At 43.2% G+C, this 26356-nt stretch overlaps 1 protein-coding gene across 10 annotated transcripts in view; it reads right to left on the bottom strand.

Moving 5' to 3' along the window:
- LOC139276426 (neural cell adhesion molecule 1-like) overlaps positions 1 to 26356 on the bottom strand; it is a 632849-nt gene that overhangs the window by 119692 nt on the left and 486801 nt on the right. For all 10 annotated transcript variants that reach the window (XM_070894397.1, XM_070894399.1, XM_070894402.1 and 7 more), the window contains 3 exons: positions 19150 to 19300; positions 13857 to 14041; positions 12518 to 12614 (listed from right to left, as the gene is read on the bottom strand). In XM_070894397.1, coding sequence (XP_070750498.1) covers positions 12518 to 12614; positions 13857 to 14041; positions 19150 to 19300 — 433 coding nt within the window. The remainder of the gene's footprint in view (positions 1 to 12517; positions 12615 to 13856; positions 14042 to 19149; positions 19301 to 26356) is intronic.

The following is a 26356-nucleotide window of genomic DNA, read 5'->3' as shown; positions in this document are numbered from 1 at the left end:
AGAGGCTTGTAAAAAAGAAATAGCAATAATTATGGCCGATTTTAATGTTCATATTGACTGGACAAATCAAATTGGCCAAGGTAGCCTTGAGGAAAAGTTCATAGAATGTATCCGGGATAGTTTCCTTGAACAGTACATTGCAGGACAAACCAGGGAGCAGGCTGTTAGATCTGGTCCTGTGTAATGAGACAGGATTAATAAAATGATCTCATAGTAAAGGATACTCTAGTAAAGAGTAATCATAGCATGGTTGAATTTCAAATTCAGTTGGAGGGTGAGAAAGTTGGATCTCAAACCAGTGTCCTAAGCTTAAATAAAGGAGATTACAAAGGTATGAAGACAGAGTTGGCTGAAGTGGACTGGGAAAATAAATTAAAGTGTAAGACGGTTGATGAACAGTGGTGGACATTTAAGGAGACAGTTGATATCACTCAACAAAAATATATTCCAATGAGAAAAAAAGACTTTAAGAGAAGGGATAACCATTCATGGCTAACTAAGGAAATAAAGGATGGTATCAAATTGAAAACAATAGCATTCAAAGTGGCCAAAATTAGTGGGAGGCCAGAAGATTGGCAAACTTTTAAAAAACAGCAAAGGATGACTAAAATAATAATAAAGAGAAGGAAGAGAGATTATGAAAGCAAACTAGCAAGAAATATAAAAACAGCTAGTAAGGGTTTCAACAAGTACATAAAAAGGAAGAGAGTGGCTAAAGTAAATGTTGGTCCCTTAGAGGATAAGACTGGGGAATTAATAATGGGGAACAGGGAAATGCCAGAGACTTTCAACAAATATTTTGTGTCGGTTTTCATGGTAGAAGACACTAAAAACATCCCAATAATAGATAATCAAGGGGCTATTGGGAGGAGGGAACTTAATACAATCACTATCACTAAAGAAGTAGTATTCGGTAAAATAATGGGACTAAAGATGGACAAGTTCCCTGGACCTGATGGCTTGCATCCTAGGCTCTAAAAGAAGTGGCTGCAGAGATAGTGGATGCATTGGTTGTAATCTACCAAAATTCCCTGGATTCTGGGGAGGTCCCAGCGGATTAGAAAATCACAAATGTAAGGTCCCTATTTAAAAAAGGAGGCAGGCAGAAAACAGGAAACTATAGACCAGTTAGCCTAACATCTGTCGCTGGGAAAATGCTGGAGTCCATTATTAAGGAAACACTAGCAGGATATTTGGAAAAGCATAATTCAGTCAAGCAGAGTCAGTATGGTTTTATGAAAGGGAAATCATGTTTGACAAATTTGCTAGAGTTTTTTGAGGATGTAACGAACAGGGTGGATAAGGGGTAACCAGTGGGTGTGGTGTATTTGGATTTCCAGAAGGCATTCGATAAGGTGTCACATAAAAGGTTACTGCACAAGAAAGAAGTTCATGGGGTTGGGGGTAATATATTAGCAAGGATAACGGATTTGCTAACTACCAGAAAACAGAGAGTCGGGATAAATGAGTCATTTTCCAGTTGGCAAACAGTAACTAGTGGGGTGCCACAGGGATCGATGCTGGGGCCTCAACTATTTATAATCTATATTAATGATTTAGATGAAGGGACCGAGTGTAATGTAGCCAAGTTTGCTGATGATATAAAGATGGGTGGGAAAGCAAGTTGTGAGGAGGACACAAAAAATTTGCAAAGGGATACAGACGGGCTAAGTGAGTGGGAAAGATTTGGCAGATGGAATAAAATGTGGGAAAGTGTAAGGTTATTCACTTTGGCAGAAAAAATAAAAAAGCAAATTATTATTTAAATGAGAAAAATTGCAAAATGCTGCAGTACAGAGGAACCTTGGGTCCATGTGCATGAAACACAAAAAGTTACGATGCAAGGTGGAGCAAGTAATCAGGAAGGCAAATGAAATGTTGGCCTTTATTGCAAGGAGGATAGAGTATAAAGTCCTGCTACAACTGTACAGGGTATTGATGAGGCCACACCTGGAGTACTGCATGCAGTTTTGGTCTCCTTATTTAAGAAGGGATATACTTGCATTGGAAGCAGTTCAGAGATGGTTCAGTACATTGATTCCAGAGATGAAGGGGTTGACTTATGAAGAAACATAGAAACATAAAAAATAAGTGCAGGAGTAGGCCATTCGGCACTTCTAGCCTGCACCACCATTCAATGAATTCATGGCTGAACATGCAACTTCAGTACCCCCTTCCTGCTTTCTCGCCATACCCCTTGATCCCCCTAGTAGGAAGGACTTCATCTAACTCTCTTTTGAATATATTTAGTGAATTGGCCTCAACAACTTTCTGTGGTAGAGAATTCCACAGGTTCACCACTCTCTGGGTGAAGAAGTTTCTCTTCATTTCGGTCCTAAATGGCTTACCCCTTATCCTTAGACTGCGACCACTGGTTCTGGACTTCCCCAACATTGGGAACATTCTTCCTGCATCTAACCTGTCAAAACCCATCAGAATTTTAAATGTTTTTATGAGGTCCCCTCTCATTCTTCTGAACTCCAGTGAATACAAGCCCAGTTGATCCAGACTTTCTTGATAGGTCAGTCCCACCATCCCAGGAATCAGTCTGGTGAACGTTCGCTGCACTCCCTCAATAGCAAGAATGTCCTTCCTCAAGTTAGGAGACCAAAACTGTGCACAATACTCCAGGTGTGGCCTCACCAAAGCCCTGCACAACTGTAGCAACACCTCCGCCCCTGTACTCAAATCCCCTCGCTATGAAGGCCAACATGCCATTTGATTTCTTAACCGCCTGCTGTACCTGCATGCCAACCTTCAATGACTGATGTACCATGACACCCAGGTCTCGTTGCACCTCCCCTTTTCCTAATCTGTCACCATTCAGATAATAGTCTGTCTCTCTGTTTTTACCACCAAAGTGGGTAACCTCACATTTATCCACATTATACTTCATCTGCCATGCATTTGCTCACTCACCAAACCTATCCAAGTCACTCTGCAGCCTCATAGCATCCTCCTCGCAGCTCACACTGCCACCCAACTTAGTGTCATCTGCAAATTTGGAGATACTACATTTAATCCCCTCGTCTAAATCATTAATGTACAGTGTAAACAGCTGGGGCCCCAGCACAGAACCTTGCGGTACCCTACTAGTCACTGCCTGCCATTCTGAAAAGTATCCCTTTACTCCTACTCTTTGCTTCCTGTCTGACAACCAGTTCTCAATCCACGTCAGCACACTACCCCCAATCCCATGTGCTTTAAACTTTGCACATTAATCTCTTGAGTGGGACCTTGTCGAAAGCCTTCTGAAAGTCCAAATATACCACATCAACTGGTTCTCCCTTGTCCACTCTATTGGAAACATCCTCAAAAAATTCCAGAAGATTTGTCAAGCATGATTTCCCTTTCACAAATCCATGCTGACTTGGACCTATCATGTCACCTCTTTCCAAATGCGCTGCTATGACATCCTTAATAATTGATTCCATCATTTTACCCACTACTGAGGTCAGGCTGACCGTCTATAATTCCTTGTTTTCTCTCTCCCTCCTTTTTTAAAAAGTGGGGTTACATTGGCTACCCTCCACTCCATAGGAACTGATCCAGAGTCAATGGAATGTTGGAAAATGACTGTCAATGCATCCGCTATTTCCAAGGCCACCTCCTTAAGTACTCTGGGATGCAGTCCATCAGGCCCTGGGGATTAATCGGCCTTCAATCCCATCAATTTCCCCAACACAATTTCCTGACTAATAAGGATTTCCCTCAGTTCCTCCTCCTTACTAGACCCTCTGACCCCTTTTATATCCGGAAGGTTGTTTGTGTCCTCCTGAGTGAATACCGAACCAAAGTACTTGTTCAATTGGTCTGCCATTTCTTTGTCCCCCGTTATGACTTCCCCTGATTCTGACTGCAGGGGACCTACGTTTGTCTTCACTAACCTTTTTCTCTTTACATACCTATAGAAACTTTTGCAATCCGTCTTAATGTTCCCTGCAAGCTTCTTCTCGTACTCCATTTTCCCTGCCCTAATCAAACCCTTTGTCCTCCTCTGCTGAGTTCTAAATTTCTCCCAGTCCCCGGGTTCGCTGCTATTTCTGGCCAATTTGTATGCCACTTCCTTGGCTTTAATACTATCCATGATTTCCCTTGATAGCCACGGTTGAGCCACCTTCCCTTTTTTATTTTTACGCCAGACAGGAATGTACAATTGTTGTAATTCATCCATGCGGTCTCTAAATGTCTGCCATTGCCCATCCACAGTCAACCCCTTAAGTATCATTCGCCAATCTATCCGAGCCAATTCACGCCTCATACTTTCAAAGTTACCCTTTCTTTAAGTTCTGGACCATGGTCTCTGAATTAACTGTTTCATTCTCCATCCTAATGCAGAATTCCACCATATTATGGTCACTCTTCCCCAAGGGGCCTCGCACAATGAGATTGCTAATTAGTCCTCTCTCATTACACAACACCCAGTCTAAGATGGCCTCCCCCCTAGTTGGTTCCTCGACATATTGGTCTAAAAAACCATCCCTTATGCACTCCAGGAAATCCTCCTCCACCGTATTGCTTCCAGTTTGGCGAGCCCAATCTATGTGCATATTAAAGTCACCCATTATAACTGCTGCATCTTTATTGCATGCACCCCTAATTTCCTGTTTGATACCCTCCCCAACATCACTACTACTGTTTGGAGGTCTGTACACAACTCCCACTAACGTTTTTTGCCCTTTGGTGTTCTGCAGCTCTATCCATATAGATTCCACATCATCCAAGCTAATGTCCTTCCTAACTATTGCATTAATCTCCTCTTTAACCAGCAATGCTACCCCACCTCCTTTTCCTTTTATTCTATCCTTCCTGAATGTTGAATACCCCTGGATGTTGAGTTCCCAGCCCTGATCATCCTGGAGCCACGTCTCCGTAATCCCAATCACATCATATTTGTTAACATCTATTTGCACAGTTAATTCATCCACCTTATTACGGATACTCCTTGCATTAAGACACAAAGCCTTCAAGCTTGTTTTTTTAACACCCTTTGTCCTTTTAGAATTTTGCTGTACAGTGGCCCTTTTTGTTCTTTTTCTTGGGTTTCTCTGCCCTCCACTTTTCCTCATCTCCTTTCTGTCTTTTGCTTTTGTCTCCTTTTTGTTTCCCTCTGTCTCCCTGCAAAGTTTGAGCAAGTTGGGTCTGTACTCATTGGAGTTCAGAAGAATGAGAGGTGATTTTATTGAAACATGTAAGGTAGTGAGGGGCCTCGACAAAGTAGATGCAGAGAAGATGTTTCCACTCATGGGGTAATCTAGATCTAGGGGACATAGTTTCCGAATAACGGGCCACCCATTTAAAACTGAGACGAGGAGGAATATCTTCTCTCAGAGGGTTGTAATCTGTCGAATTCTCTGCATCAGAGAGCTGTGGAGGCTGGGTCATTAAATATATTTAAGGCGGAGATAAACAGATTTTTGAGCGATAAGGGAGTAAAGGGTTATGGGGAGCGGGCAGGGAAGTGGAGTTGAGGCCATGATCAGATCAGCCATGATCTTATTAAATGGCAGAGCAGGCTCGAGGGGCCAAATGGCCTACTCCTATTTCTTATGTTCTTATGTATAGCACTGAAATAACAGCAGCATTTGCACTCGGCAGTGCATACATATTTCCAACTGAAAAAAAACATTTTTCTAAATCTCTGCTGTGTCCATTCCAAATGAGCGTTTGCATAATACAGATGCACCTTATCTGCTTTTAGGCAGTTTAATATTTAAATCAGGTTGGATGCTACCCACCATGCTCAGAAAGCTTACATCCTTCAATTAAACAAAGGATGCACAAGGGAATGAGTTCTCCTCTTTCGATGAAAAGAACTGTTCATCTGGGCGGCCATTTGATTGTCACATATAATTGCCAGTAGATTAGATCTTTGTTGTTTGCACTAAATAATCATGTTCCATTTCATTCTATGCACAAGTTTTCTGAAAGTATTTTACACACTCACATTTGTGATTTTGAATATTGAGCTACAGAAATGCCTCATTATCCCCATTTCCCTTTGTTTAAAAAAAACTTTAAAAAAAAATAATTGCCTCTTATCTTTACTTTGCTTACAAAGCTGCCAATACATCACCATTTGTTATAATTAAAAACCCATTTTGATTATACCACATGAAGCACTGTCGGCCCATACTCACCTCTGCCAATTGTTCACTCCTCCAGAATCATCCTGGATTTCCTTTCTCCACTACCTACAGTCTCCTTAAACTCCTCTCCCCTTCTCCATCATCTCTCCCCTCCACTCCAACAATTATGAGAAGCTCATCAACCTCTTTGTCACTAAGATTGGACATCCATCCAGCTACCCCTGCTGCATCCCTTCCTTCCCCCTTGCCCACCAAGAAAAACATCCCTCAAAGTTGCACCGCAGTGTTCTCTAGTTTCCTTCCTCCTCTCCGAGCTCATCTTGCCCGAGACACCTGCTGCTCTCACCATTCAATTCCCACTATACTGATGACCGTCCAACATCCCTTCCTGGCCCCCATGCCAGCTGACATTATAAATGGTTGCCTCTCAGGTACTGATCCCTTCCCTTTTAAATCTGCCATAATCACCCCCTCTTCAAAAATCTCACTATTGGTCCAGTTATCCTTGCAAACTACTGTCCCATTTCCAACCTCTCTTTCCTTTCCAAAGTCCTGGAATAGGTTGCCACCTTCCAAATCCGTGCCTAGCTTTCCCAGAACTCCATGTTTCAGCCTCTCCAATCAGATTTCTTCCCATGCCACAGCGCCGAAAGAGCCCTAGTTAAAGTCACAAATGACATCCTCTGTAACTGTTATCGTTGATACACTACCCTTCCTCATCCTTCTCGACTCCTGTGCAGCCTTTGACGGGGTGACCACACCATCCTCATCCAATGCCTCTCCTCCATTGTCCAAATGAGAGGACCTTACCTTGTCTGGCTCCACTGTTAACTATCCTGTCATATAGCCAGAGAATCTCCTGCAATGGCTTCTCTTCCTGCTCCCACATCATTACCTCTGGAATCCTCCTGGAACTATTCTTGGCCTCCTCCTATTTCTCATTTACATGATGCCTCTTGGCGACACAATCGGAAGATATGACATCAGTTTCCACATGCACGCTGACAACACCCAGCTCTACCCAACCACCATCTCTCTGGACCCCTCCATTGCCTGCATTGTCAGCCTGCTTGTCTAACATTTAGTCCTGGATAAGCTGCAATTTTCTCCAATCAGACATTGGGAAGACTGAAGCCATTGTCTACGGCCCTGGCCACCAACTCCATTCTTCTTCACCAATTCCATCCTGTCCCTGGCTACTATCTCAGGCTGAACTAGACTGTTTGCAACCTTGGCATCATATTTGAACTTGAGCTGAGCTTCCAACTCCATATGCAATCACAAAGACTGCTCATTTCCACCTTCATAACGTCACCCATCTCCGTCCCTGCCTCTGAACATCTGCTGCTGAAACCCTGATCCATGCTTTTGTTACCTCCAGCTCAACTATTGCAATGTTCCCTTGGCTGGTCTCCCATTTTCCATGCCAATAAACTTGAGCTTAAATAAAACTCTGCTGCACGTATCCAACCAAGTTCTGCTCACCTATTACCAATATCTCAAATTTAAATTTCTTATCCTTGTGTCCAAATTCCAACCTGGCGTCACCCCAGCCTATCTCTGTGACCTCCTCCGGCCCTACAACCCTCCAAAAAACCTGCATTCCTCCAACGCTGGTCTTTTACACATCACCCATTCCCTTCGTCCACCATTGGCAGCGATGGCTTCAGTCATCTAGGCCCAGACATCTGGAATTCCCTCCCTAAACTTCTCTGCCTTGAATTCTATGTTTCCTTTAAAACCTTCTGAAAGCCTACCTCTTTGGCCAAGATTTTTATCACCCAATATCTCTTTCCTTGGCTCGGTGTCAATTTGTGTCTGATTATGCTCCTGGATGCCTTGGGATTATTTCCTATTTTAAAGGTGCCATGGAAATATAAGTTGCTGTTGGTATTGAGCACCATATGCACAATGTGCTATAGACTAACGATATTAAATAAAGTGATTGGAACGCGTATCTTTCAACAATTGTTTTGCCACAGTTACCCTTGCATTTTGAAAATCAACACAATACACAACACATTTAATGACCTTGGCCAACAAGTCTACAATCTACCCACAATGAAATGCAACAAGGTCATCAGATTCAATTTGTTCACAAAAAGAAAAGATTGAAAGAGATCACTAGGTTATTCAGCTTGAATTTTGATTGCTTCATAAGGAACAGAAGTACAAAATGAGCAAACTTCAAGCATAATCACAGATTAGTCAATCTTTCTCTTCAACCAATTAGTACACCTGCAGAATAGAGTTCTGTGGTTTAAATCCTTTGAGGTGCTGATAGCTACCTCGCTAAAAACATGCATTAACACTAGACAAAGATGATGGATAGTGTTAAATCCAAGGAAGAGACATATAAATTGGCCAGAAAAAGCAGCAAACCTGAGGACTGGGAGAAATTTAGAATTCAGCAGAGGAGGACAAAGGGTCCAATAAGGAGGGGGAAAATAGATTATGAGAGGAAGCTTGCAGGGAACATAAAAACTGACTGCAAAAGCTTCTATAGATATGTGAAGAGAAAAAGATTAGTGAAGACCAACTTGGGTCCTTTGCAGTCAGAATCAGGTGAATTTACAATGGGGAACAGAGAAATGGCAGACCAACTGAACAAATACTTTGGATCTGTTTTCACTAAGGAAGACACAAATAACCTTCCGAAAATACTAGGGGTTCGAGGGTCTAGCGAAAAAGGAGGAAGTGAAGGAAATCCTTATTAGTCAGGAAATTGTGTTAGGGAAATTGATGGGATTGAAGGCCGATAAATCCCTAGGGCCTGATAGGCTGCATCCCAGAGTACTGAAGGAGGTGGCCCTAGAAATAGTGGATGCATTGGTCATCATTTTCCAACATTCTATTGACTCTGGATCAGTTCCTATGGACTGGAGGGTAGCTTATGCAACATCACTTTTTAAAAAAGGAGGGAGAGAGAAAACAGGGAATTATAGACTGGTTAGCCTGACATCAGTGGTGAGAAAAATGTTGGTATCAATTATTAAATATAAAATAGCAACACATTTGAAAGGCAGTGACAGGATCGGTCCAAGTCAGCATGGATTTATGAAAGGGAAGTCATGCTTGACAAATCTTCTAGAATTTTTTGAGGATGTAACTAGTAGAGTGGACAAGGGAGAACCAGTGGATGTGATGTATTTGGACTTTCAAAAGGCTTTTGACAAGGTCCCACACAAGAGATTGGTGTGCAAAATCAAAGCACATGGTATTGGGGGTAATGTATTGACGTGGATAGAGAACTGGTTGGTAGACAGGAAGCAGAGAGTCGGGATAAACGAGTCCTTTTCAGAATGGCAGGCAGTGACCAGTGGGGTGCTGCAGGGCTCAGTGCTGGGACCCCAGCCATTTACAACATACATCAATGATTTAGATGAAGGAATTGAATGTAATATCTCCAAGTTTGCAGATGACACTGAGCTGGATGGCAGTGTGAGCTGTGAGGAGGATGCTAAGAGGCTGCAGGGTGACTTGGACAGGTTAGGTGAGTGGACAAATGCATGGCAGATGCAGTATAATGTGGATAAATGTGAGGTTATCCACTTTGGTGGCAAAAACAGGAAGACAGAATATTATCTGAATGGTGACAGATTAGGAAAAGGAGAGGTGCAACGGGACCTGGGTGTCATGGTACATCAGTCATTGAAGTTTGGCATGCAGGTACAGCAGGCGGTGAAGGCGGCAAATGGCATGTTGGCCTTCATAGCTAGAGGATTTGAATATAGGAGCAGGGAAGTCTTACTGCAGTTGTACAGAGCCTTGGTGAGGCTACACCTAGAATATTGTGTTCAGTTTTGGTCTCCTAATCTGAGTTCTTGCTATTGAGGGAGTACAGCGTGGTTCACCAGACTGATTCCTGGGATAGCAGGACTGCCTTATGAGGAGAGACTGGATCAACTGGGCTTGTATCCACTGGAGTTTAGAAGAATGAGAGGGGATCTCATCGAAACATATAAAATTCTGACAGGATTGGATAGGTTAGAGGCAGGAAGAATGTTCCCGTTGCTGGGTAGTTCCAGAACCGTGGGTCACAATCTAAGAATAAGGGGTAAACCATTTAGGACCGAGATGAGGAGAAACTTCTTCACTCAGAGAGTGGTTAACCTGTGGAATTTTCTACTGCAGAAAGTTTTTGAGGCCAGTTTGTTAGATATATTCAAAAGGGAGTTAGATATGGCCCTTACGGCCAAAGGGATCAAGGGGTATGGAGAGAAAGCAGGAAAGGGGTACTGAGGTTGAATGATCAGCCATGATCTTATTGAATGGCTGTGCAGGCTCGAAAGGCTGAATGGCCTTTTCCTGCACCTAATTTCTATGTTTCTATGGAGAATCGAGGTTGCAGTTCTGTTGGGACAACAGCAATGTCCTGTGTAGGATGCGACCAGCCAAGACTGAACAATGTAGAGTGTAATTTTAGACAGGTGTCACGGTGCTTTCAGTTACCCGCCTTCAGGGGTCAAGAATAAAATTGCAATTTTCTCTGGCATTTTATGTGTGATTATTTTAACTCCCCAGCTAAGTTGCAAAGGAAGCATAAAAGTACAAATTAGAGATGGTTTATTAAAAGAGAACAACTTGATGGGCTTAATGTTTACATTTATTTCCACACTTCTGTACTCAACAATCTTTCACAATTTGCCAACAAGGTGTACATTGGAGTACCTCTCCTAGTCTCAGATTTCTGAGGCTATCAGTTTACATTCATGTGAAGAGCAAATTTTTTAATTGAATTTTTGTTCTAATCAAGGGTGTCACTGTTTCCACTGCGTCACCCGGCATCAGCAGCAAGACGTTCCACTAAGAACAGTTGAGACAGATGCAATACAAAGCCCCGTTTCCTCTGCCTCAATGATATACCTCAACTTCAACCTCAGAAGAACTATGTACCCGCCGACTCCCACAGCTATCTTGACTACGTTTCCTCTTACCCCGCTTCCTGTAGCGATTCTTTTCTATTCTCCCAGTTTCTCCTTCTGCATCGCATCTGTTCTGAAGATGCCACCTTCTATACCAGTTCTTCAGATTTGTCTTTATTTTTCCTCAATTGAGGAAATTGGTTGACAGGGCCCTCGACAGTGTCCATCCCATGTCCCGCACTTCTGCTCTTACCCCTTCTCCTCCTTCCTAGAACCACGATAGAATTCTGCTTGACATTACCTTCCAACCCACCATCCTCCACATTCAATGGATCATCCTCCGCCATTTCAGCCACCTTCAGTGTGACGCTACCGCATAACACATCTTCCCCTCCTCTCCCAGCACTGCAAAGGGAACGGTCACCGCCAACACCCACGCCCCTTCCCACAGAAGACCTACCCATGCATGCGCAGGAGATGCAACACCTGCCCTTTTACCTCCTCCCTTCCCATCATCCACAGCCCCAAACATTCCTTCCAGGTGAAACAGCAGTCTTCCCTACATTGGGAAGACCAGCCGCAGATTTGGCTTTGCAGAACATACCTGTTCAGTCTGCAGGCGTGACCCTGAACTTCCTGTCGCCTGTCACTTTAATTCTTCGTACCACTCCAACTCTGACCTCTATCCTTGGCCTCCCATACTGTTCTAATGAAACTCACTGGAAGGTCAAGGAACAGCATCTCATCTTTCAATTGGGCACTTCCGGACTCAACATTGAGTTCAAAATTTCAGATCATAACCTCTGCCCCATTTTTTCCAGATAGCAGCTGTTGGTAATCATTCTGCTAATGCCATTTACTCCTCCTCGAGACCCATCTTTTGTTTCTTTACTTGTCTCATTACCATCCCCTTTTGCCTTGCACCATCATCCCTTTTGTCTTTTAATCTCTCCTGTCTTCCACCCTGTCACAGACCTTCCCTTTTGTTCTTTCTTCCTCTCCCCACCTCCTTTCCCTGTATTTACTTAAAACCTGTTACATCTCTAACTTTTTCCAGTTCTGATGAAAGGTCGTCAACTTGAAACTTTAACTCTGTTTCTCTGTCCACAGCTGCTGCCTGACATGCTGAGTACTTGCAGCATTTTCTGCTTTAATCTCAGGAACACACCTTTGCACCAGTGTGATTTTCTTCCACTTGCATTACTCTCTCTAAATGATATGCCCAATTTAGTACCACAATTAGCCAAATTATGTTCTGTGGTTAGCAACAGAACTCTGAATTTAGAGAGTCCATTAAAGAGGATTCACACAGCCAGCAGAGTAGGTCATCTCACCAATCTGGACTATCTCAGAAATTATATGACACTGAGCTACTGCTCAGATCCCAAAGAGGTTGATAAATGCATCTTAACCATTCAAGGTTTTCTGGTAATTAGAATTGCTCACCAAAATACACTATTTTTATTTTACTCCAATGAAGTGTTGCAGAGAACCCCCAATAAAAATAAGGTTGGGATGGTTGAAATTTCTCTGAACGAAAATAGCAGTGAAACCAATACCTACCAGCTTGCACCAAGATAAACTCTTTAGATTCCACACCTACACGGTTGCTAGCTGTACAGTTGTAGGGACCAAAGTCATTTTCTGAATCAGGTGTGACCTAGAGGATGGACATGCAACCACATCAGTAATTAAATACAAACTTCACTGCAATTATCATGGACCACGGAGATCAAAGTCCACATTTTTAACTTACGATTCTCCCCCTTTTTCCTCCAATCCTGAAAATATGTGAGGGGTTTGTGAGGGGGACAGAATTGTTCAGCTTCCCAGCCAATTGCGGCCCCAAATACCTTACCCAGATGTCCGTTCTCCATGCACAGCCAGGCAATGCTGATGGACTGTTTGGTCGATAATTAGTCCATTACAACCGAGCCCAAACAGAGTCCTCATCTTGCAATTCCATCAAGAGTTGTTGAATGAGATTCAGAACTGGGTATCCAAGGCCCAGTAACAACCATAAAATCACACCCTGGGTCCCAGTGCTTGCGGTCACTGTAACTTGCTTACCTTAACTGCATGTCTGCATAGAGTGCCATGTGAATGGCAACTATTTCACAGCAGCCAGAAGTCAAATGCTATCAATAACGTGTGCATCCTGCTGAATTGTACCCGTTTCTAGTTGATTACGCAATGATACTGAAAACAATTAGGGTCTTCAGAACAATGTGTCACATTCCGCCGGCCACAGAAGGTTGTATGGCTGCCAAAAATGATCTGAAGAGAATATCTTGAGTATATGTATCCCCCATTTGCTAATTTTAGCAGAGAAGACGACTCATCCATATTTTCATTCACAGTAGCGAACAGGGAAAGGTACAGCCCTCCAAAACTGTTGCACTTGATTCTTTTCCAAAATCAGTTAAGTGCCACTCAAGTTTTATCATCGTGAAATCACACTGTGCATGTTAATATGCTAAATTGCCTTCTCAAGGGCAAGTAGGGATAAATGCTGGCCTTGCCAGCGACGCCCACATCCAGTGAACGAATAAAAAGTTTGTACAGTGAAATTTCACCACATTCGTGTTTTAGAAATTTCAACAACCACAAAAGATCTAATAATGTTTTTAAAATACACATTTGACCAGCTTTTTGATGAAGCATTTCAAAAATAATTTGGTACACCCAATGTCATATAAAATCTGTAGTGCTTCAATCTTGAAACCCATATTTCAGAACTAAATTTTCTTCTTGTTGATTGAGTTTGTTTCTTTTCTCAAAATAATCTTCAAAAACATACAGTAAAACCTGGAGAATAATTTGCATCCTCAACCCATCCTCCCCAGCCAAAAAGCACAATCATGAATCTTGCAGTGAAAGCATTCGACTTTAATTCTCTTACCTGAAGGGAGTTGGTGGATCGTGTGCTATAGATCTTTATGCTGCTGTAGTTGGAGCTCGGCAACTGTTGCCCGTCTCTAAACCAGGTTACAAGGGCACGAGGATGCGCAAGGACCTCACAGGTGATATTTACAGGGTTGCCCTCCCAAGTGTAAACAGTCACAGTGCCTTGCAGCTTTGGTGCATCTGAGAAAGAGAGACAGATTGGCAAGTGTTTTTTAAGCACTAAAGCTTCTCGGGTCCAATCACTTTAAAAAATAAAGTAAAAAGATTAGAGAGTTAATTTTCCACTCTGATTAATGGTGCTGGCGTGGAATGGGCGAGGGGGATTTCTGCGACCCTGGTGGTGCTCCGCCTCATTCACATCAGCGCATCATCTTCTGGATGGCCTTTTTGGCCGCCCTGAAGAGATCTCAAAAGTTAAACATAAAATAAATTACTGATAATGTAATGGAAAGAGTATCAGGTGAATTCTAATAAAGTTTGCTGTCACAGTTTATAATGTCAATAGATCATGCCATGTAACTTTCGACCAATTATCTCTTACATATACATACATACAATAGGCCGATATAGATAAGAGCTAGTTTTAATTGGTAGAATCTGAATGTTGCCAGTTGTAATGTATGCACCTGTGAGCTGTTGCACCCCGGCAACCACATTTTAATTTGACCGTAGTTTTTTTTTTAAAGTTTAATTTGTCGGTTCAATGGGGCACTTGATTTAAAGTTTTACATTAAAATAGTTGTAGAGCTGTTGTATTGTGAGTGGCTTAGCCAGTCACGTGATGTTCACAAGACTCAATAAAACCCCATCAGTTGGGTCTTGGTCATCCATGAGGAGGTATGCAGTTGTGAGCCTTGTGGATGAACTGGTAATGTGTAGTGTGATTGTTAAACCATTGCTAATAAACCAACTAGTTCTTAATAGCAATGTGTTGCTATGAATTCTTAAGCAAAGAAACCACGAAGCAAAAACATTACACCAGTATAAGTATGTGATGTCAGTTTCCCTATAATAAAAAGGAATAACAGCATTTTCTAAAAACTTTTTATTGTGGGTGGCTGGGTCTTGGCTACTATAATTTTCCCTTTTAATTGCTAATGAAAATAAAATCCTGCTCATTCCAATGATATTTAAGACCGCTGATACTTGCAAACATATAACTGAAGCACTTTAAAAAGCCGTATCATATCGATGCCTCTCACATTCCGTCACAGGCAAGTTTATGTTCCGATTGCCTTCTGAACAAAACTTAAATCGAATCATACAGAAATGACTGCATTAAATAATCTATGCAATTAATCAGTGCTGTTAAATGAGATGAGCTGAGTTACTGAGTTTGAAAGTCATAATCAGCTATATTAAAAAAGTCATTTCGAGAAATGATAATGGGTGGAAATATGTCTGATTCTTTGAAGCAAATTTGAAAACACATTGTAAGCTTGCTTGTTTAAATTGATGATAATTTTGTTGCATTTGTCTACTCCAATGTTTGCTTATACCAAACCTTGCAGTACTAGAAGTACTATGTGCTAGTTTCAAACGCTCCCTTATGTTGAGGCATGAGCCATATCATGTGCGTGCAATGCATGTTACATGTATCAAGGGGTGACTGCCCAAAATTAGTCTGTCTTGGAGCATCAGTTCCTATGTTCAACACTAGACCATCTGCGCTGGAGAGGGCTATAGTGATCGAGAACAAAAGCCAAATACCGCGGATGCTGGAAATCTGAAATAAAAACAGAAAATGCTGGAAACACTCAGCAGGTCAGACGGCATCTGTGGGGAGAGAAACAGAGTTAACATTTCATCCGAAAGACGGCATCTCCATCAGTGCCAGCTGTGGCGCAGTGGGTAGCACACTTGTCTCTGAGTCAGAAGGTTCTTAGTTCAAGTCCCACTCCAGGGACTTGAGCACAAAAATCTAGCCTGATACTCCAGTGTGGTGCTGAGGGAGCGCTGCACTGTCGGCGGTGCCATCTTTCGGATGAGACGTTAAACCGAGACCCTTCTCAGGTGGACGTAAAAGATCCCATGGCTCTATTTTAAAGAAGAACAGGGGTCATGGCTAATATTTATCCTTCAGTCAACATAACTAAAACAGATTATCTTGTCGTTAATGCATTGCTGTTTGTGGGAGCGAGCTGTAAGCAAATTGGCTGCTGCGTTTCCCACATTACAACAGTGACTACACTCCAAAAAGTACTTCATTGGCTGTAAAGCACTTTGAGACATCCAGTAGTCGTGAAAGGCGCTGTATAAATGCAAGTCTTTCTTTCAGGTTGGTGACCTTTCATCATAACTGATCTACCTGAAACATAAACTATATTTCTCTCACCACAGATGCTGCACAGTCTGCTGAGTATTTCCACCCAATTGATTTTTTATTATAGCGATCTGGAAATGTGTTTGAATACTACAGAATTGTAGTAGCACAGATGGATATCTCATGAAAAAGCAGCTACACACATGGTGGAGACAACATGAAGGCAGATTTTATCACTCTTTGGTTTCCCAGACCTTGTCTTGTGGTTGCCAAATGAACGTTTTGGAAATGCATCAATTATGTCTCTGTTCTGTTTGATCAAATTAGAACAGGACTGTGGTGCTGTACAGGTCTATTCAACTGCTTGTGGTCTAATGTTACGACATTCATTGAAATAAAAAAAAACAGGAAATATCTCCTTCAAAGAGTTACTTCCCAAAAGATGTTTAATTCACGCCAACTTTTACATGCGTCCGATGCAATATTTATTGTTAGTGTTGCACAAAGATCACCGCTATATTAACTTCTTGAATTATATCCAAATTTAGATTGTAAAGTGAAATATGATTTGAAACTTCATTAGTAAGTACTGTAATTAATCCAAGAGATTTTCTTTGTGCAGATAAATTAGAACACAGGTAATTAGATTCATATTGTTACCATTCACTAGTTATTTTAGCTACTTTGGTCAAGGTACAACTGAACTGACTTGTGCCTTTAAAGAAGCAGTATATGGTGATAAAAATGTATTTTCTTTTAAATGTCATGCCAAAACTTTGAAGGTTTGGGTATCATAGCATGAGATCCAATTGAGCTAAAGCGAGCAAACCAGACATATTGAATGGCTTTAGGCAACTGAACATCTGAAGTAGAGATATCAGCTTAATTAGAGACGACGTTTTATATTCAAGTGGATATATGCTGGGAATACGCAGCAGAGTCTGAGGCGTCCTTTCTGCTGCAGTGATACAAGCAGTCAAACCTGGTTCATTCTCTAGTTGGCAACCAGTAACTAGTGGGGTGCCGCAGAGATCAGTGCTGGGACCCCAACTTTTTACAATCTATATAAACGACTTGGAAGAAGGGACTGAGTGTAACGTAGCCAAGTTTGCTGACGATACAAAGATGGGAGGAAATGCAATGTGTGAGGAGGACACAAAAAAAATCTACAAAAGGACAGAGACAGGCTAAGAGAGTGGGCAAAAATTTGGCAGATGGAGTATAATATTGGAAAGTGTGAGGTTATACACTTTGAAAAAAATCAAAGAACAAGTTATTATTTAAATGGAGAAAGATTGCAAAGTGCCGCATTACAGCAGGACCTGGGGGGTGCTTGTGCATGAAACACAAAAGGATAGTATGCAGGTACAGCAAGTGATCAGGAAGGCCAATGGTATCTTGGCCTTTATTGCAAAGGGGATGGAGTATAAAAGCAGGGAAGTCTTGCCACAGCTATATAAGGCAGTTTTGGTTTCCTTATTTACAAAAGGATATACTTGCTTTGGAGGCAGTTCAGAGAAGGTTAACTAGGTTGATTCCGGGGATGAGGGTGTTGACTTATGAGGAAAGATTGATTAGGTTGGGCCTCTACTCATTGGAATTCAGGTGATCTTATTGAGGGGGCTTGACAAGGTGGATGCAGAGAGGATGTTTCCACTGATGGGGGAGACTAGAACTAGAGGGCATGATCTTAGAATAAGGGGCCGCCCATTTAAAACAGAAATGAGGAGAAATTTCTTCTCTCAGAGGGTTGCTAATCTGTGGAATTCGCTGCCTCAGAGAGCTGTGGAAGCTGGGACATTGAATAAATTTAAGACAGAGATAGACAGTTTCTTAAACGATAAGGGGATACGGGATTATGTAGAGCGGGCAGGGAAGTGGAGCTGAGTCCATGATCAGATCAGTCATGATCTTATGAAATGGCGGAGCAGGCTTGAGAGCCGTATGGCCTACTCCTGCTCCTATTTCTTATGTTCTTATAATCTTATGGCTACAAGAAAGGTTGTTTTAATAATCAGGAATGCACTTTGCTTAAATTTAAGTTCATCCTGATTTTAATTGAGCTTTATGGTGGCCCATGGGGTAGAAATTGGTACATGTGTCCGTTTTTTGGGCACAGAGCATAGCAATCTAGCTGTTGGATGGCTTGTGCATACTCTGCCCAAGCATTGGTCCCACTGTTAAATTTGTGAGGCCCATTATTTTGATGTCCCGTGTAGATGCCTAAAGCAGGCTCGGCCCCTTGAATATGCAAGTTCTCTTTTCAAAATGTGATGCCGCTGAGCAGGCTTCGGGCCTTCCCCGCTTCGGAATCTTCTGTGGCTCCTGAGTTGCCAACGACAAGTAGGTAGAATTTTTTTTTAAAATAGAGGAACATTCCTTTGGAGGCCGGAGAAGCAGGAGTGCTCCCCGAACGCGCAGGCAGGCCAACATTGACATCGTCACTTGGGCGAGCTGTCTCTATGCTGATGAGGCCCGAGGACCAATTTCCATCGATTCTCAGGCCTCTTGGTTCAGCATCATGCTGGTTGCATGGCAGAGTGACGAGACCAAAATCCACCTACATGTCTGGGGATTTCCAGTCTTGAAGGGCAATCAGAACAAAATAGAAGTGTTTTGCTGTCGGGAAATGGAAAATAAACAGGGGCATCATTCAGACTGCTCACAAAGGCCCTTTTATTTACACATTTAAGAATGTTATTGACAGAAGCCAAGCAGTAGTCTTTCCATCTGATCTCTGGCACAGGAAACTATTGGTTTCAGTGAGAATGTACGAAATAATTGGCAAGGGATCTTTTTGCCCAATAAATTAATAAGAAATAAAAGCTATTGTAAGCATAGAGTATTTTTGAAAGGCAAAATAATACTAATAAGAAATGCAGTGAACTACTCAGTATTCTATAGGAATGTATTCAAGTTCACTCTCATGTACACGACAGTTTCCCAGACAGTGTTAAATCGGCGCTCTGACAACCAATGCAAATGCTAACAAGTGGCAATCAGATTGCATTAAATTCTAACTTACACTGAACTTCCAGGTACATTGACTCGGAGTCCTGGCCAATTGAGTTTTTAGCTTTGCAGACATATTCACCAGAATCTGTGTGCTGAATGTCCTTGAGAGTCAGGGAAGAAACTCTTGCATAGCTGTGAACCTCAATTCGTCCATCCATCGTCTGCCAGATAAAAAAGGATGATATTAAGTTCAGGAAATGTTTGTGCTGAAGCAGTGATCACATTCTGCAAGTTAGTTAGAGAGACGGACCGACACAGGAAGCCCTCATTTTGCCTTTTTACATTTCTCTGCAGCATTCTATACTGAGTCATTATTTTCAATAAAATTACAAGTTACACTGGATCAATGGCCTTTTTAAACTAAGTTCCATAATATTGGTAACAGTAAGCACTTTCCCCAGCAACATTTGGCATAATATTAAATCCTGTTTTATTTTGGTTATTAATTAGAAAATATTAAAGAATTTCTTGTGCCGTTGCTGATGGTAAGCAGAAGATACGCTATTTTATAATGCAAGATGCATAATACCATGAAACTTTCATCGATATCTTTTAAAGTGCGGGTGTGTTCCGCTTCTCTCAACCTGTCTAAGAGTTAAGGAAGTTTCCAGCTGGCTACTATAGCAGCTGCTTGTCTAGTCGGCTCGCGCTCTGCTTACCAACAATTTCATCCAACTTGTTCATTTTTAACACTGAGCTCAGTGCTACCTGACCGTATAGCTGATTGGTATAATAACCCATTGGAAACCCACATCAATCTTAATCTGGCACAATGCAGCCATTTAGACCGATTAAATGGACTGGATTTTCGTTGGGCTCGCGTCTCTATTGATGCCCAGGAGGGGCGGTAACAGGTATGCAAATGATTTCTGGGCGGGTGGCAAACTTCCAGCACCCCGCCAGGAAATTTGGTGCCGGTTTTGCCGGGGCTCTGAGCAGTCCCGCCCGGAAGCATCACGCCAGTGTGCAATGCCCCCGGTTGTGACAGCGTGGTGAAATTTGTTTCGAGTTGGACCTGTAGCACCCCGCAGTGGGACCGCCTGGGAAAGTGGACGGTCCAAGCCGGTCCAGCGGCGGTGAGGTAAGGAATGACAACATGAGGTGAGTGGGATTTTTTTTGTTTTGTTTTACTTTTGCGATTTATCTTTGTGGAGTGAGCAAGGTATTGGGAATGTTTTCTGTTTTCTCTTTGGAGTTCTTTTTTCTAGGGCAGCCTCTCTTAGGGCACTTCGAGGCCAGCTCTTTAGCTTGGGATTTTCACTTGCTCAGCCGGCCTCGCAACCCTAAGAGAGGAGTTGAACGCCTCCCATAGTGCTCCGCTCCACACTCAGGGCCCAGCTGCTGAATTTTGTGGCTGCAGGCGCAAGGCATTTCTCAGCACAAACTTTACCGTCCCACCGCCATTAGCGCCCAAAAAAGCATCCAACTGAAACTCCAGCCCATTGAGTAAAATTGCTATCTTCTCTGACTCTCTCTCATTCTCCTTTTGTGCAGGTCTCTCCTTAATTTGTTTCCTGACTTCTGTCTGTGCCTTTACACATTTATATGCTCATCTTTCTTTACGCATGTCTTGACTTCATTGTATCTTGCACTCTTTCTCGTACGTTCTTTTTCTTCCTGTAGTAGTAATTGTACAAAACTGAGCACCTGGCGAAAAATTGTTCACCTGATTTCCTGATTTACGATCCCAGTGTGTGAGCCTTCATGTTGATTCGTAACATTACCAGTTTATACATCTCTCTCTCCCCTCACACTCCATGGCTATCTGTGAATCTCTGTCTCTATTTCCATCTCTCAGGGAAACTTTACTATCTCGGGCCCTTTCTCTGAAGTAAAAAAATTTTCCTGCCAAAACTTACCTTAAAGAAGGATCAAAAGTTTATGTTTGAGCTTGTTTTGAAGTGATTTGGAAAAAAAAATATTTCACATCTTGGAATGGTAGAAACTAGATTCACATCCTTAAATCCGACATGATACATTCCCACTTTCAGTTGGACCATCGAAGGGAGGTGAAAGAGTTGGGGACAATTGCTTTCCCACTTTGGGTTGAAATAGTTCATATATTTTTCTTTTAAACCACAATATTTGGGCAGGAATTAGAAAAACCACAGTGAAATATTCAACTCCGTTAACATGCACATATCTCATCAAAGAGATACAGTAGCATTAGGAACAGGAGTAGACTATTCAGCCCCTCGAGCCTGTTCAACCATTCAATGAGATCATGGCTGATCTGCAACCTAACTCCATATACCCAACTTTGGCCCATATCCCGTAATACCTCCTGTTAACAGAAAGCATTCTCCGATTTGAAATTAATTGATCTAGCATCAATTTCCGTTTGCGGAAGAGAGTTTGCAAAGAAGAAAATTCTACCACCCCACAGCATTGCTGAAAGCCTAGGAATAAGTGAATTGCCTACCCACTCAACCACAGTCGGAGCAATGGGAAAACCAGAGGGCAAGCAGGAGCGAAATAGTAACCTAAAATATTCTGAGCCAAAGATATTTCAAAAATCGCCAAATCTGGGATGTTTCATTTGATTTCCTGTCACAATTCAAAAAGTTTTACGGGAAACATATTAGCCACTTAAATTCAAAACATTTTCATGTAAGTGGACCAGAGAATATTACATAAAGTTTTGGAAACTGCAGGAACTTTATTACTGCACATTTGATTTAATAACATACTTAATTAATGTTCATTGTAGTTAAATAAAGTATGAAAGCCTAGCTGGTATCAACAGGAAAAGGTAAAGATATTAAACAAACTGGTACGATTGATATTGAAACTGTACTAGAAATATTACATCACACAAAATAAAGTTTCGGGCTGAAGTGGTAAATCTATCATTCTGAAGTGGTCAAGTGAGCTGTTAGAATTCTCCAGACTGAGACACCTTTTATTGCTGTTGGAGGCATTCTGCCATTCTGTTGTCCTTTCACAACTTTTTAATCAAACCTTGAACATATGAACATGTTCTCATAGCCAGCTTCCAGATAAAAAAACTAGATCCTGCCAAAGTCTAGGTAAAACAAGTCCAGCTCAAATCATTAGCAATGCAGATTTGCAACATTTTAGAATCTTTGGGGCTGTGAGGAGGATGAAGGGATTCACCTCTAGACAACAAACCAGAAGAAAATTGCAGCTTTGTTTGAAATTGTTTCAAGGGATGTTGAAAGGAAGTGCATTGCTATACACAAAAACAAAATACCCAAGGCAACATGGCCTCAATGAGAAAGTCAGCAATGCCCTAAGGGCTAAACAAAATTATTTTTAAAAAGGATTGTACATGTAATCAAACGATACTGAGTTATTCAAGCATGAGCTGGAAGTAATCTGAAATACAAGCCAAAGTAACTCTCAGAACTCCATTGCACTATTGGGGATATGGCCAATCAATCTAGCTCAGTCTTGTTTAATACGCAAGTTGCTATGAGATGCACTGCAGCAAATCGCCAAGACTTCTGAAACAGCACCTCTGAAACCCGAGCCCTCTACCACCTACAAGGACAAGGGCAGCAAGCGCATGGGAACACCACCATCTCGAAGTTCCCCTCCAAGTCACACACCATCCTGACTTGGAAATATATCGGCGTCCCTTCATCGTCACTGGGTCAAAACCGGGAACTCCCTCCCTAACAGCACTGTGGGAGTACCTCACCGCACGGACTGCAGCAGTTCAAGGCGACGGCTCACCACCACCTTCTCAAGGGCAATTAGGGATGGGCAATAAATGCTGGCTTTGCCAGCGACGCCCACATCCCATGAATTAATTAAAACAATGTGGTGAATTAGCAATCCAGATGTGGCTCATTGAATTTCTGATTAGTAAATAAAAAATGAGTAACAGACACAGTCAGTGAGCATATGATCTCAATTCTCATATTCATAACGTGTATGCATCAGTGCTTTAACCTTTTTTTCTACATCTGGTACAGCAAAACTAGAGTGCGATTATTTTTTAATTGTGAGAGTTTTACTTCCTTGGTTACTGAAAGTGGTAGACGCTTGTTACATAAATATACAATGTGAAGTATATTTACCTGTATTGAGAGAGTATATGTCAGGAGTTTTGTTCCCTCGCTACTGATTCCATCTGTCATGTATGTAACCACAATGTAACGCTACTGTATTACTGTATACACTCAACAAAGATGCACACCTTGACCACAAGGGGTGAACTTGTGGGAGACACTCCTTACCTGATCACACAGGCATAAAAAGGGAGGTCCCACGCAGGGTCATCGTCTTTGGAGTCCTGTGAATAAAGAGTGACCTTGTCCCCAGAATGTGTCTCGTGTGGTTTCATACTGTAGAGTAAGGTGACAAGAAACGGGAATTCACGACGCACGAGAATGGCCAACAGTAGCACAGAGGAACGGCACTGTGTTGGGGAAGACTGGGACGATTTTGTCGAGAGGCTTCGTTATGAAAGAATGGCTGGGGGATGCAGCGGCCGACAAGCGACGGGCTCATCTTTTGACCAGCTGCGGACCGAAGACTTACGCGCTCATGAAGGACTTACTAGCACCCGAAAAGCCGGCAGACAAAACCTTTGAAGAACTTAACAAATTGATCGGGGAGCACCTCAAACGGCGAGTAGCATATATATGGCCCGACAGATTCTACACCCACCGACGTCGTGAAGGACAGAGCATACCGGACTTCGTAGCGGACCTCCGGCGTTTGGCCAGTCTCTAAGTTCACAGACGCCTGCAGGTGGGAGCTGCTAACGGACTTCTTTATCGAGGGCATCGATCATGCGGGAATTTTCCGCAAATTAATTGAGACCAAGGATTTGACCTTGGAAGCAGCGGCATTGATAGCTCAAACTTTCATGGCGGGGGAGGAAGAAACGAAAATAATATACGTGCGCAATTCTGCCTCTAACGCGGCAATGGATCAGGGAGTCAACATCATCAATGCGACTCAGAGCCCCGCAGGCAGGCAGGGGCAGTCCGACACTCCCCAGGCAGCAATAGCCCCCAGAGTCGGACTTAAACAGAGACAATGGCAGGCTGAACGGACATTCACGCCATCACAGTGGACAATGCAGCCCGGGATGGGGCCATTGACACCCACTAATAGGGTACTTAAGAGCAGTCAAAGGGACAGTCAGCGCGGAATGCCTGGCCATAGCCCCTTTTTTTCCCCAACAATGGAAACTTTAACTCATGCTGGAGGTGTGGGGTAAAACACTCAGCTAGATTTTGCAGATTTCAACAGTTTGTCTGCAGGAACTGCAATCTCAGTGGCCACTTAGCCCGAATGTGCAAGAAGTCTGCAACCAGACTAATATATGAGGCAGATGGACCAGAAGAGGGTTCTTTGAGGCAGGATGACTTTTGGGGCAAATCGATGGACGCCGAGGTTCAGCGGGTCCATGTGGCGAATATTCACAGTTCATATACCAAAACGCCACCAATGATGATGAGGATTTTATTAAACGGTATCCCAGTATGCATGGAGCTGGACACTGGGGCCAGCCAGTCACTCATGGGCGTTCAGCAATTTGAGAAGCTATGGCCACTTAAAGCCAGTAGACCCAAATTAGCACATATTGAGACACAATTACGGACTTACACGAAAGAAATCATTCCGGTGCGAGGCAGTGCAATGTTGGTTGTCACACACAACGGGTTAGTGAATCAGCTGCCGCTCTGGATTGCCCCGGGCAATGGTCCCGCACTGTTGGGGAGGAGCTGGTTAGCCAAGATGAACTGGAAATGGGGGGGGGGGGGGGAATGTTCACACAGTGTCAGCTGTGGAGCGAATTTGTGCTCACATGTCCTATAACAACTCGATTCACTATTCCAACCTGGCATCAGGACTTTCAAAGGCACTAAAGTAGTGATACACATGACCCCGGACGCCAGGCCAGTGCACCACAAAGCCAGAGCGGTGCCTTATGTGATGCGGGAAAAGATCGAGAGCGAATTGGACCGGTTGTTGAGGGCATCATCTCACCCGTTGAATTCAGTGACTGGGCGAGCCCCATCGTTCCCGTCCTAAAAGCGGATGGCTCTGTCAGGATCTGTGGCGACTACAAGGCCACCATCAATCGGGTGTCCCTACAAGATCAATACCCGCTCCAGAGAGCGGAGGACCTCTTCGCCACGCTGGCAGGCGGCAAGCTGTTCACCAAGTTGGACCTCATTTCAGCCTATATGACCCAGGAACTGGCCGACGGATCTAAACTACTGACCACCATCACCACGCACAAGGGACTGTTCGTTTATAACAGGTGCCAGTTTGGCATTCGATCAGCGGCCGCGATTTTTCAAAGAAATGTGGAAAGCCTGCTTAAATCCATTCCTGGAACGATCGTATTCCAGGATGACATCCTCATCATGGGTCGAGAAACCGAGGAACACCTCCACAACCTGGAGGAGGTGCTACGGCGACTGGACCGGGTAGGCCTGTGACTCAAGGAGTCTAAACGTGTGTTCTTAGCTCCTGAGCTTGAGTTTCTGGTCAGGAGGGTTGCTGCAGATGGGATTCGGCCCACCGAATCCAAAACAGAGGCGATTCGACGAGCACCCAGGCCCTGCAACACATCGGAGTTGCGTTCATTCCTGGGACTGTTGAACTATTTCGGGAACTTTCTGCCGAACTTAAGCATGTTGTTGGAGCCACTACACGTGCTCCTGCGTAAGGGTTGCGATTGGTTTTGGGGGGACTGTCAGGAACGGGCTTTTGATCGGGCGCGAAAACTACTTTGTTCAAACAAGTTGTTGACCCTGTACGACCCCTGAAAAAAATTGGTTCTGACATGTGATGCATCGTCCTATGGGGTTGGGTGCGTGTTGCAGCAGGGCAATGCTTAGGGTCAACTACAACCTGTGGCTTATGCCTCCAGGTCGCTCTCTCAAGCAGAACGGGGATATGGGATGGTCGAGAAGGAAGCGTTTGCATGCGTCTATGGTGTAAAAAAAAATGCATCAGTACCTCTTTGGTCGGAAGTTTGAATTAGAGACGGACCACAAGCCATTAACATCCCTGTTGTCAGACAGCAAGGCTATCAATGCCAACGCATCAGCTCGCATACAGCGATGGGCTCTCACGCTGGCTGCTTATGACTACTCCATCCGACACCGGCCCGGCACTGAAAATTGCGCTGACGCGCTCAGCAGGCTTCCACTGGCCACCACCGAGGGGGCAGCGGAGCAAAGCGCCGAGATGGTCATGGCTGTCGATGCCTTTGACAGCGCATG

Source organism: Pristiophorus japonicus, chromosome 11 (genome assembly GCF_044704955.1).
Source record: "Pristiophorus japonicus isolate sPriJap1 chromosome 11, sPriJap1.hap1, whole genome shotgun sequence".
NCBI classification, from domain to species: Eukaryota; Metazoa; Chordata; class Chondrichthyes; family Pristiophoridae; genus Pristiophorus; species Pristiophorus japonicus.
This window is presented reverse-complemented; position numbering and strand designations above follow the sequence as displayed.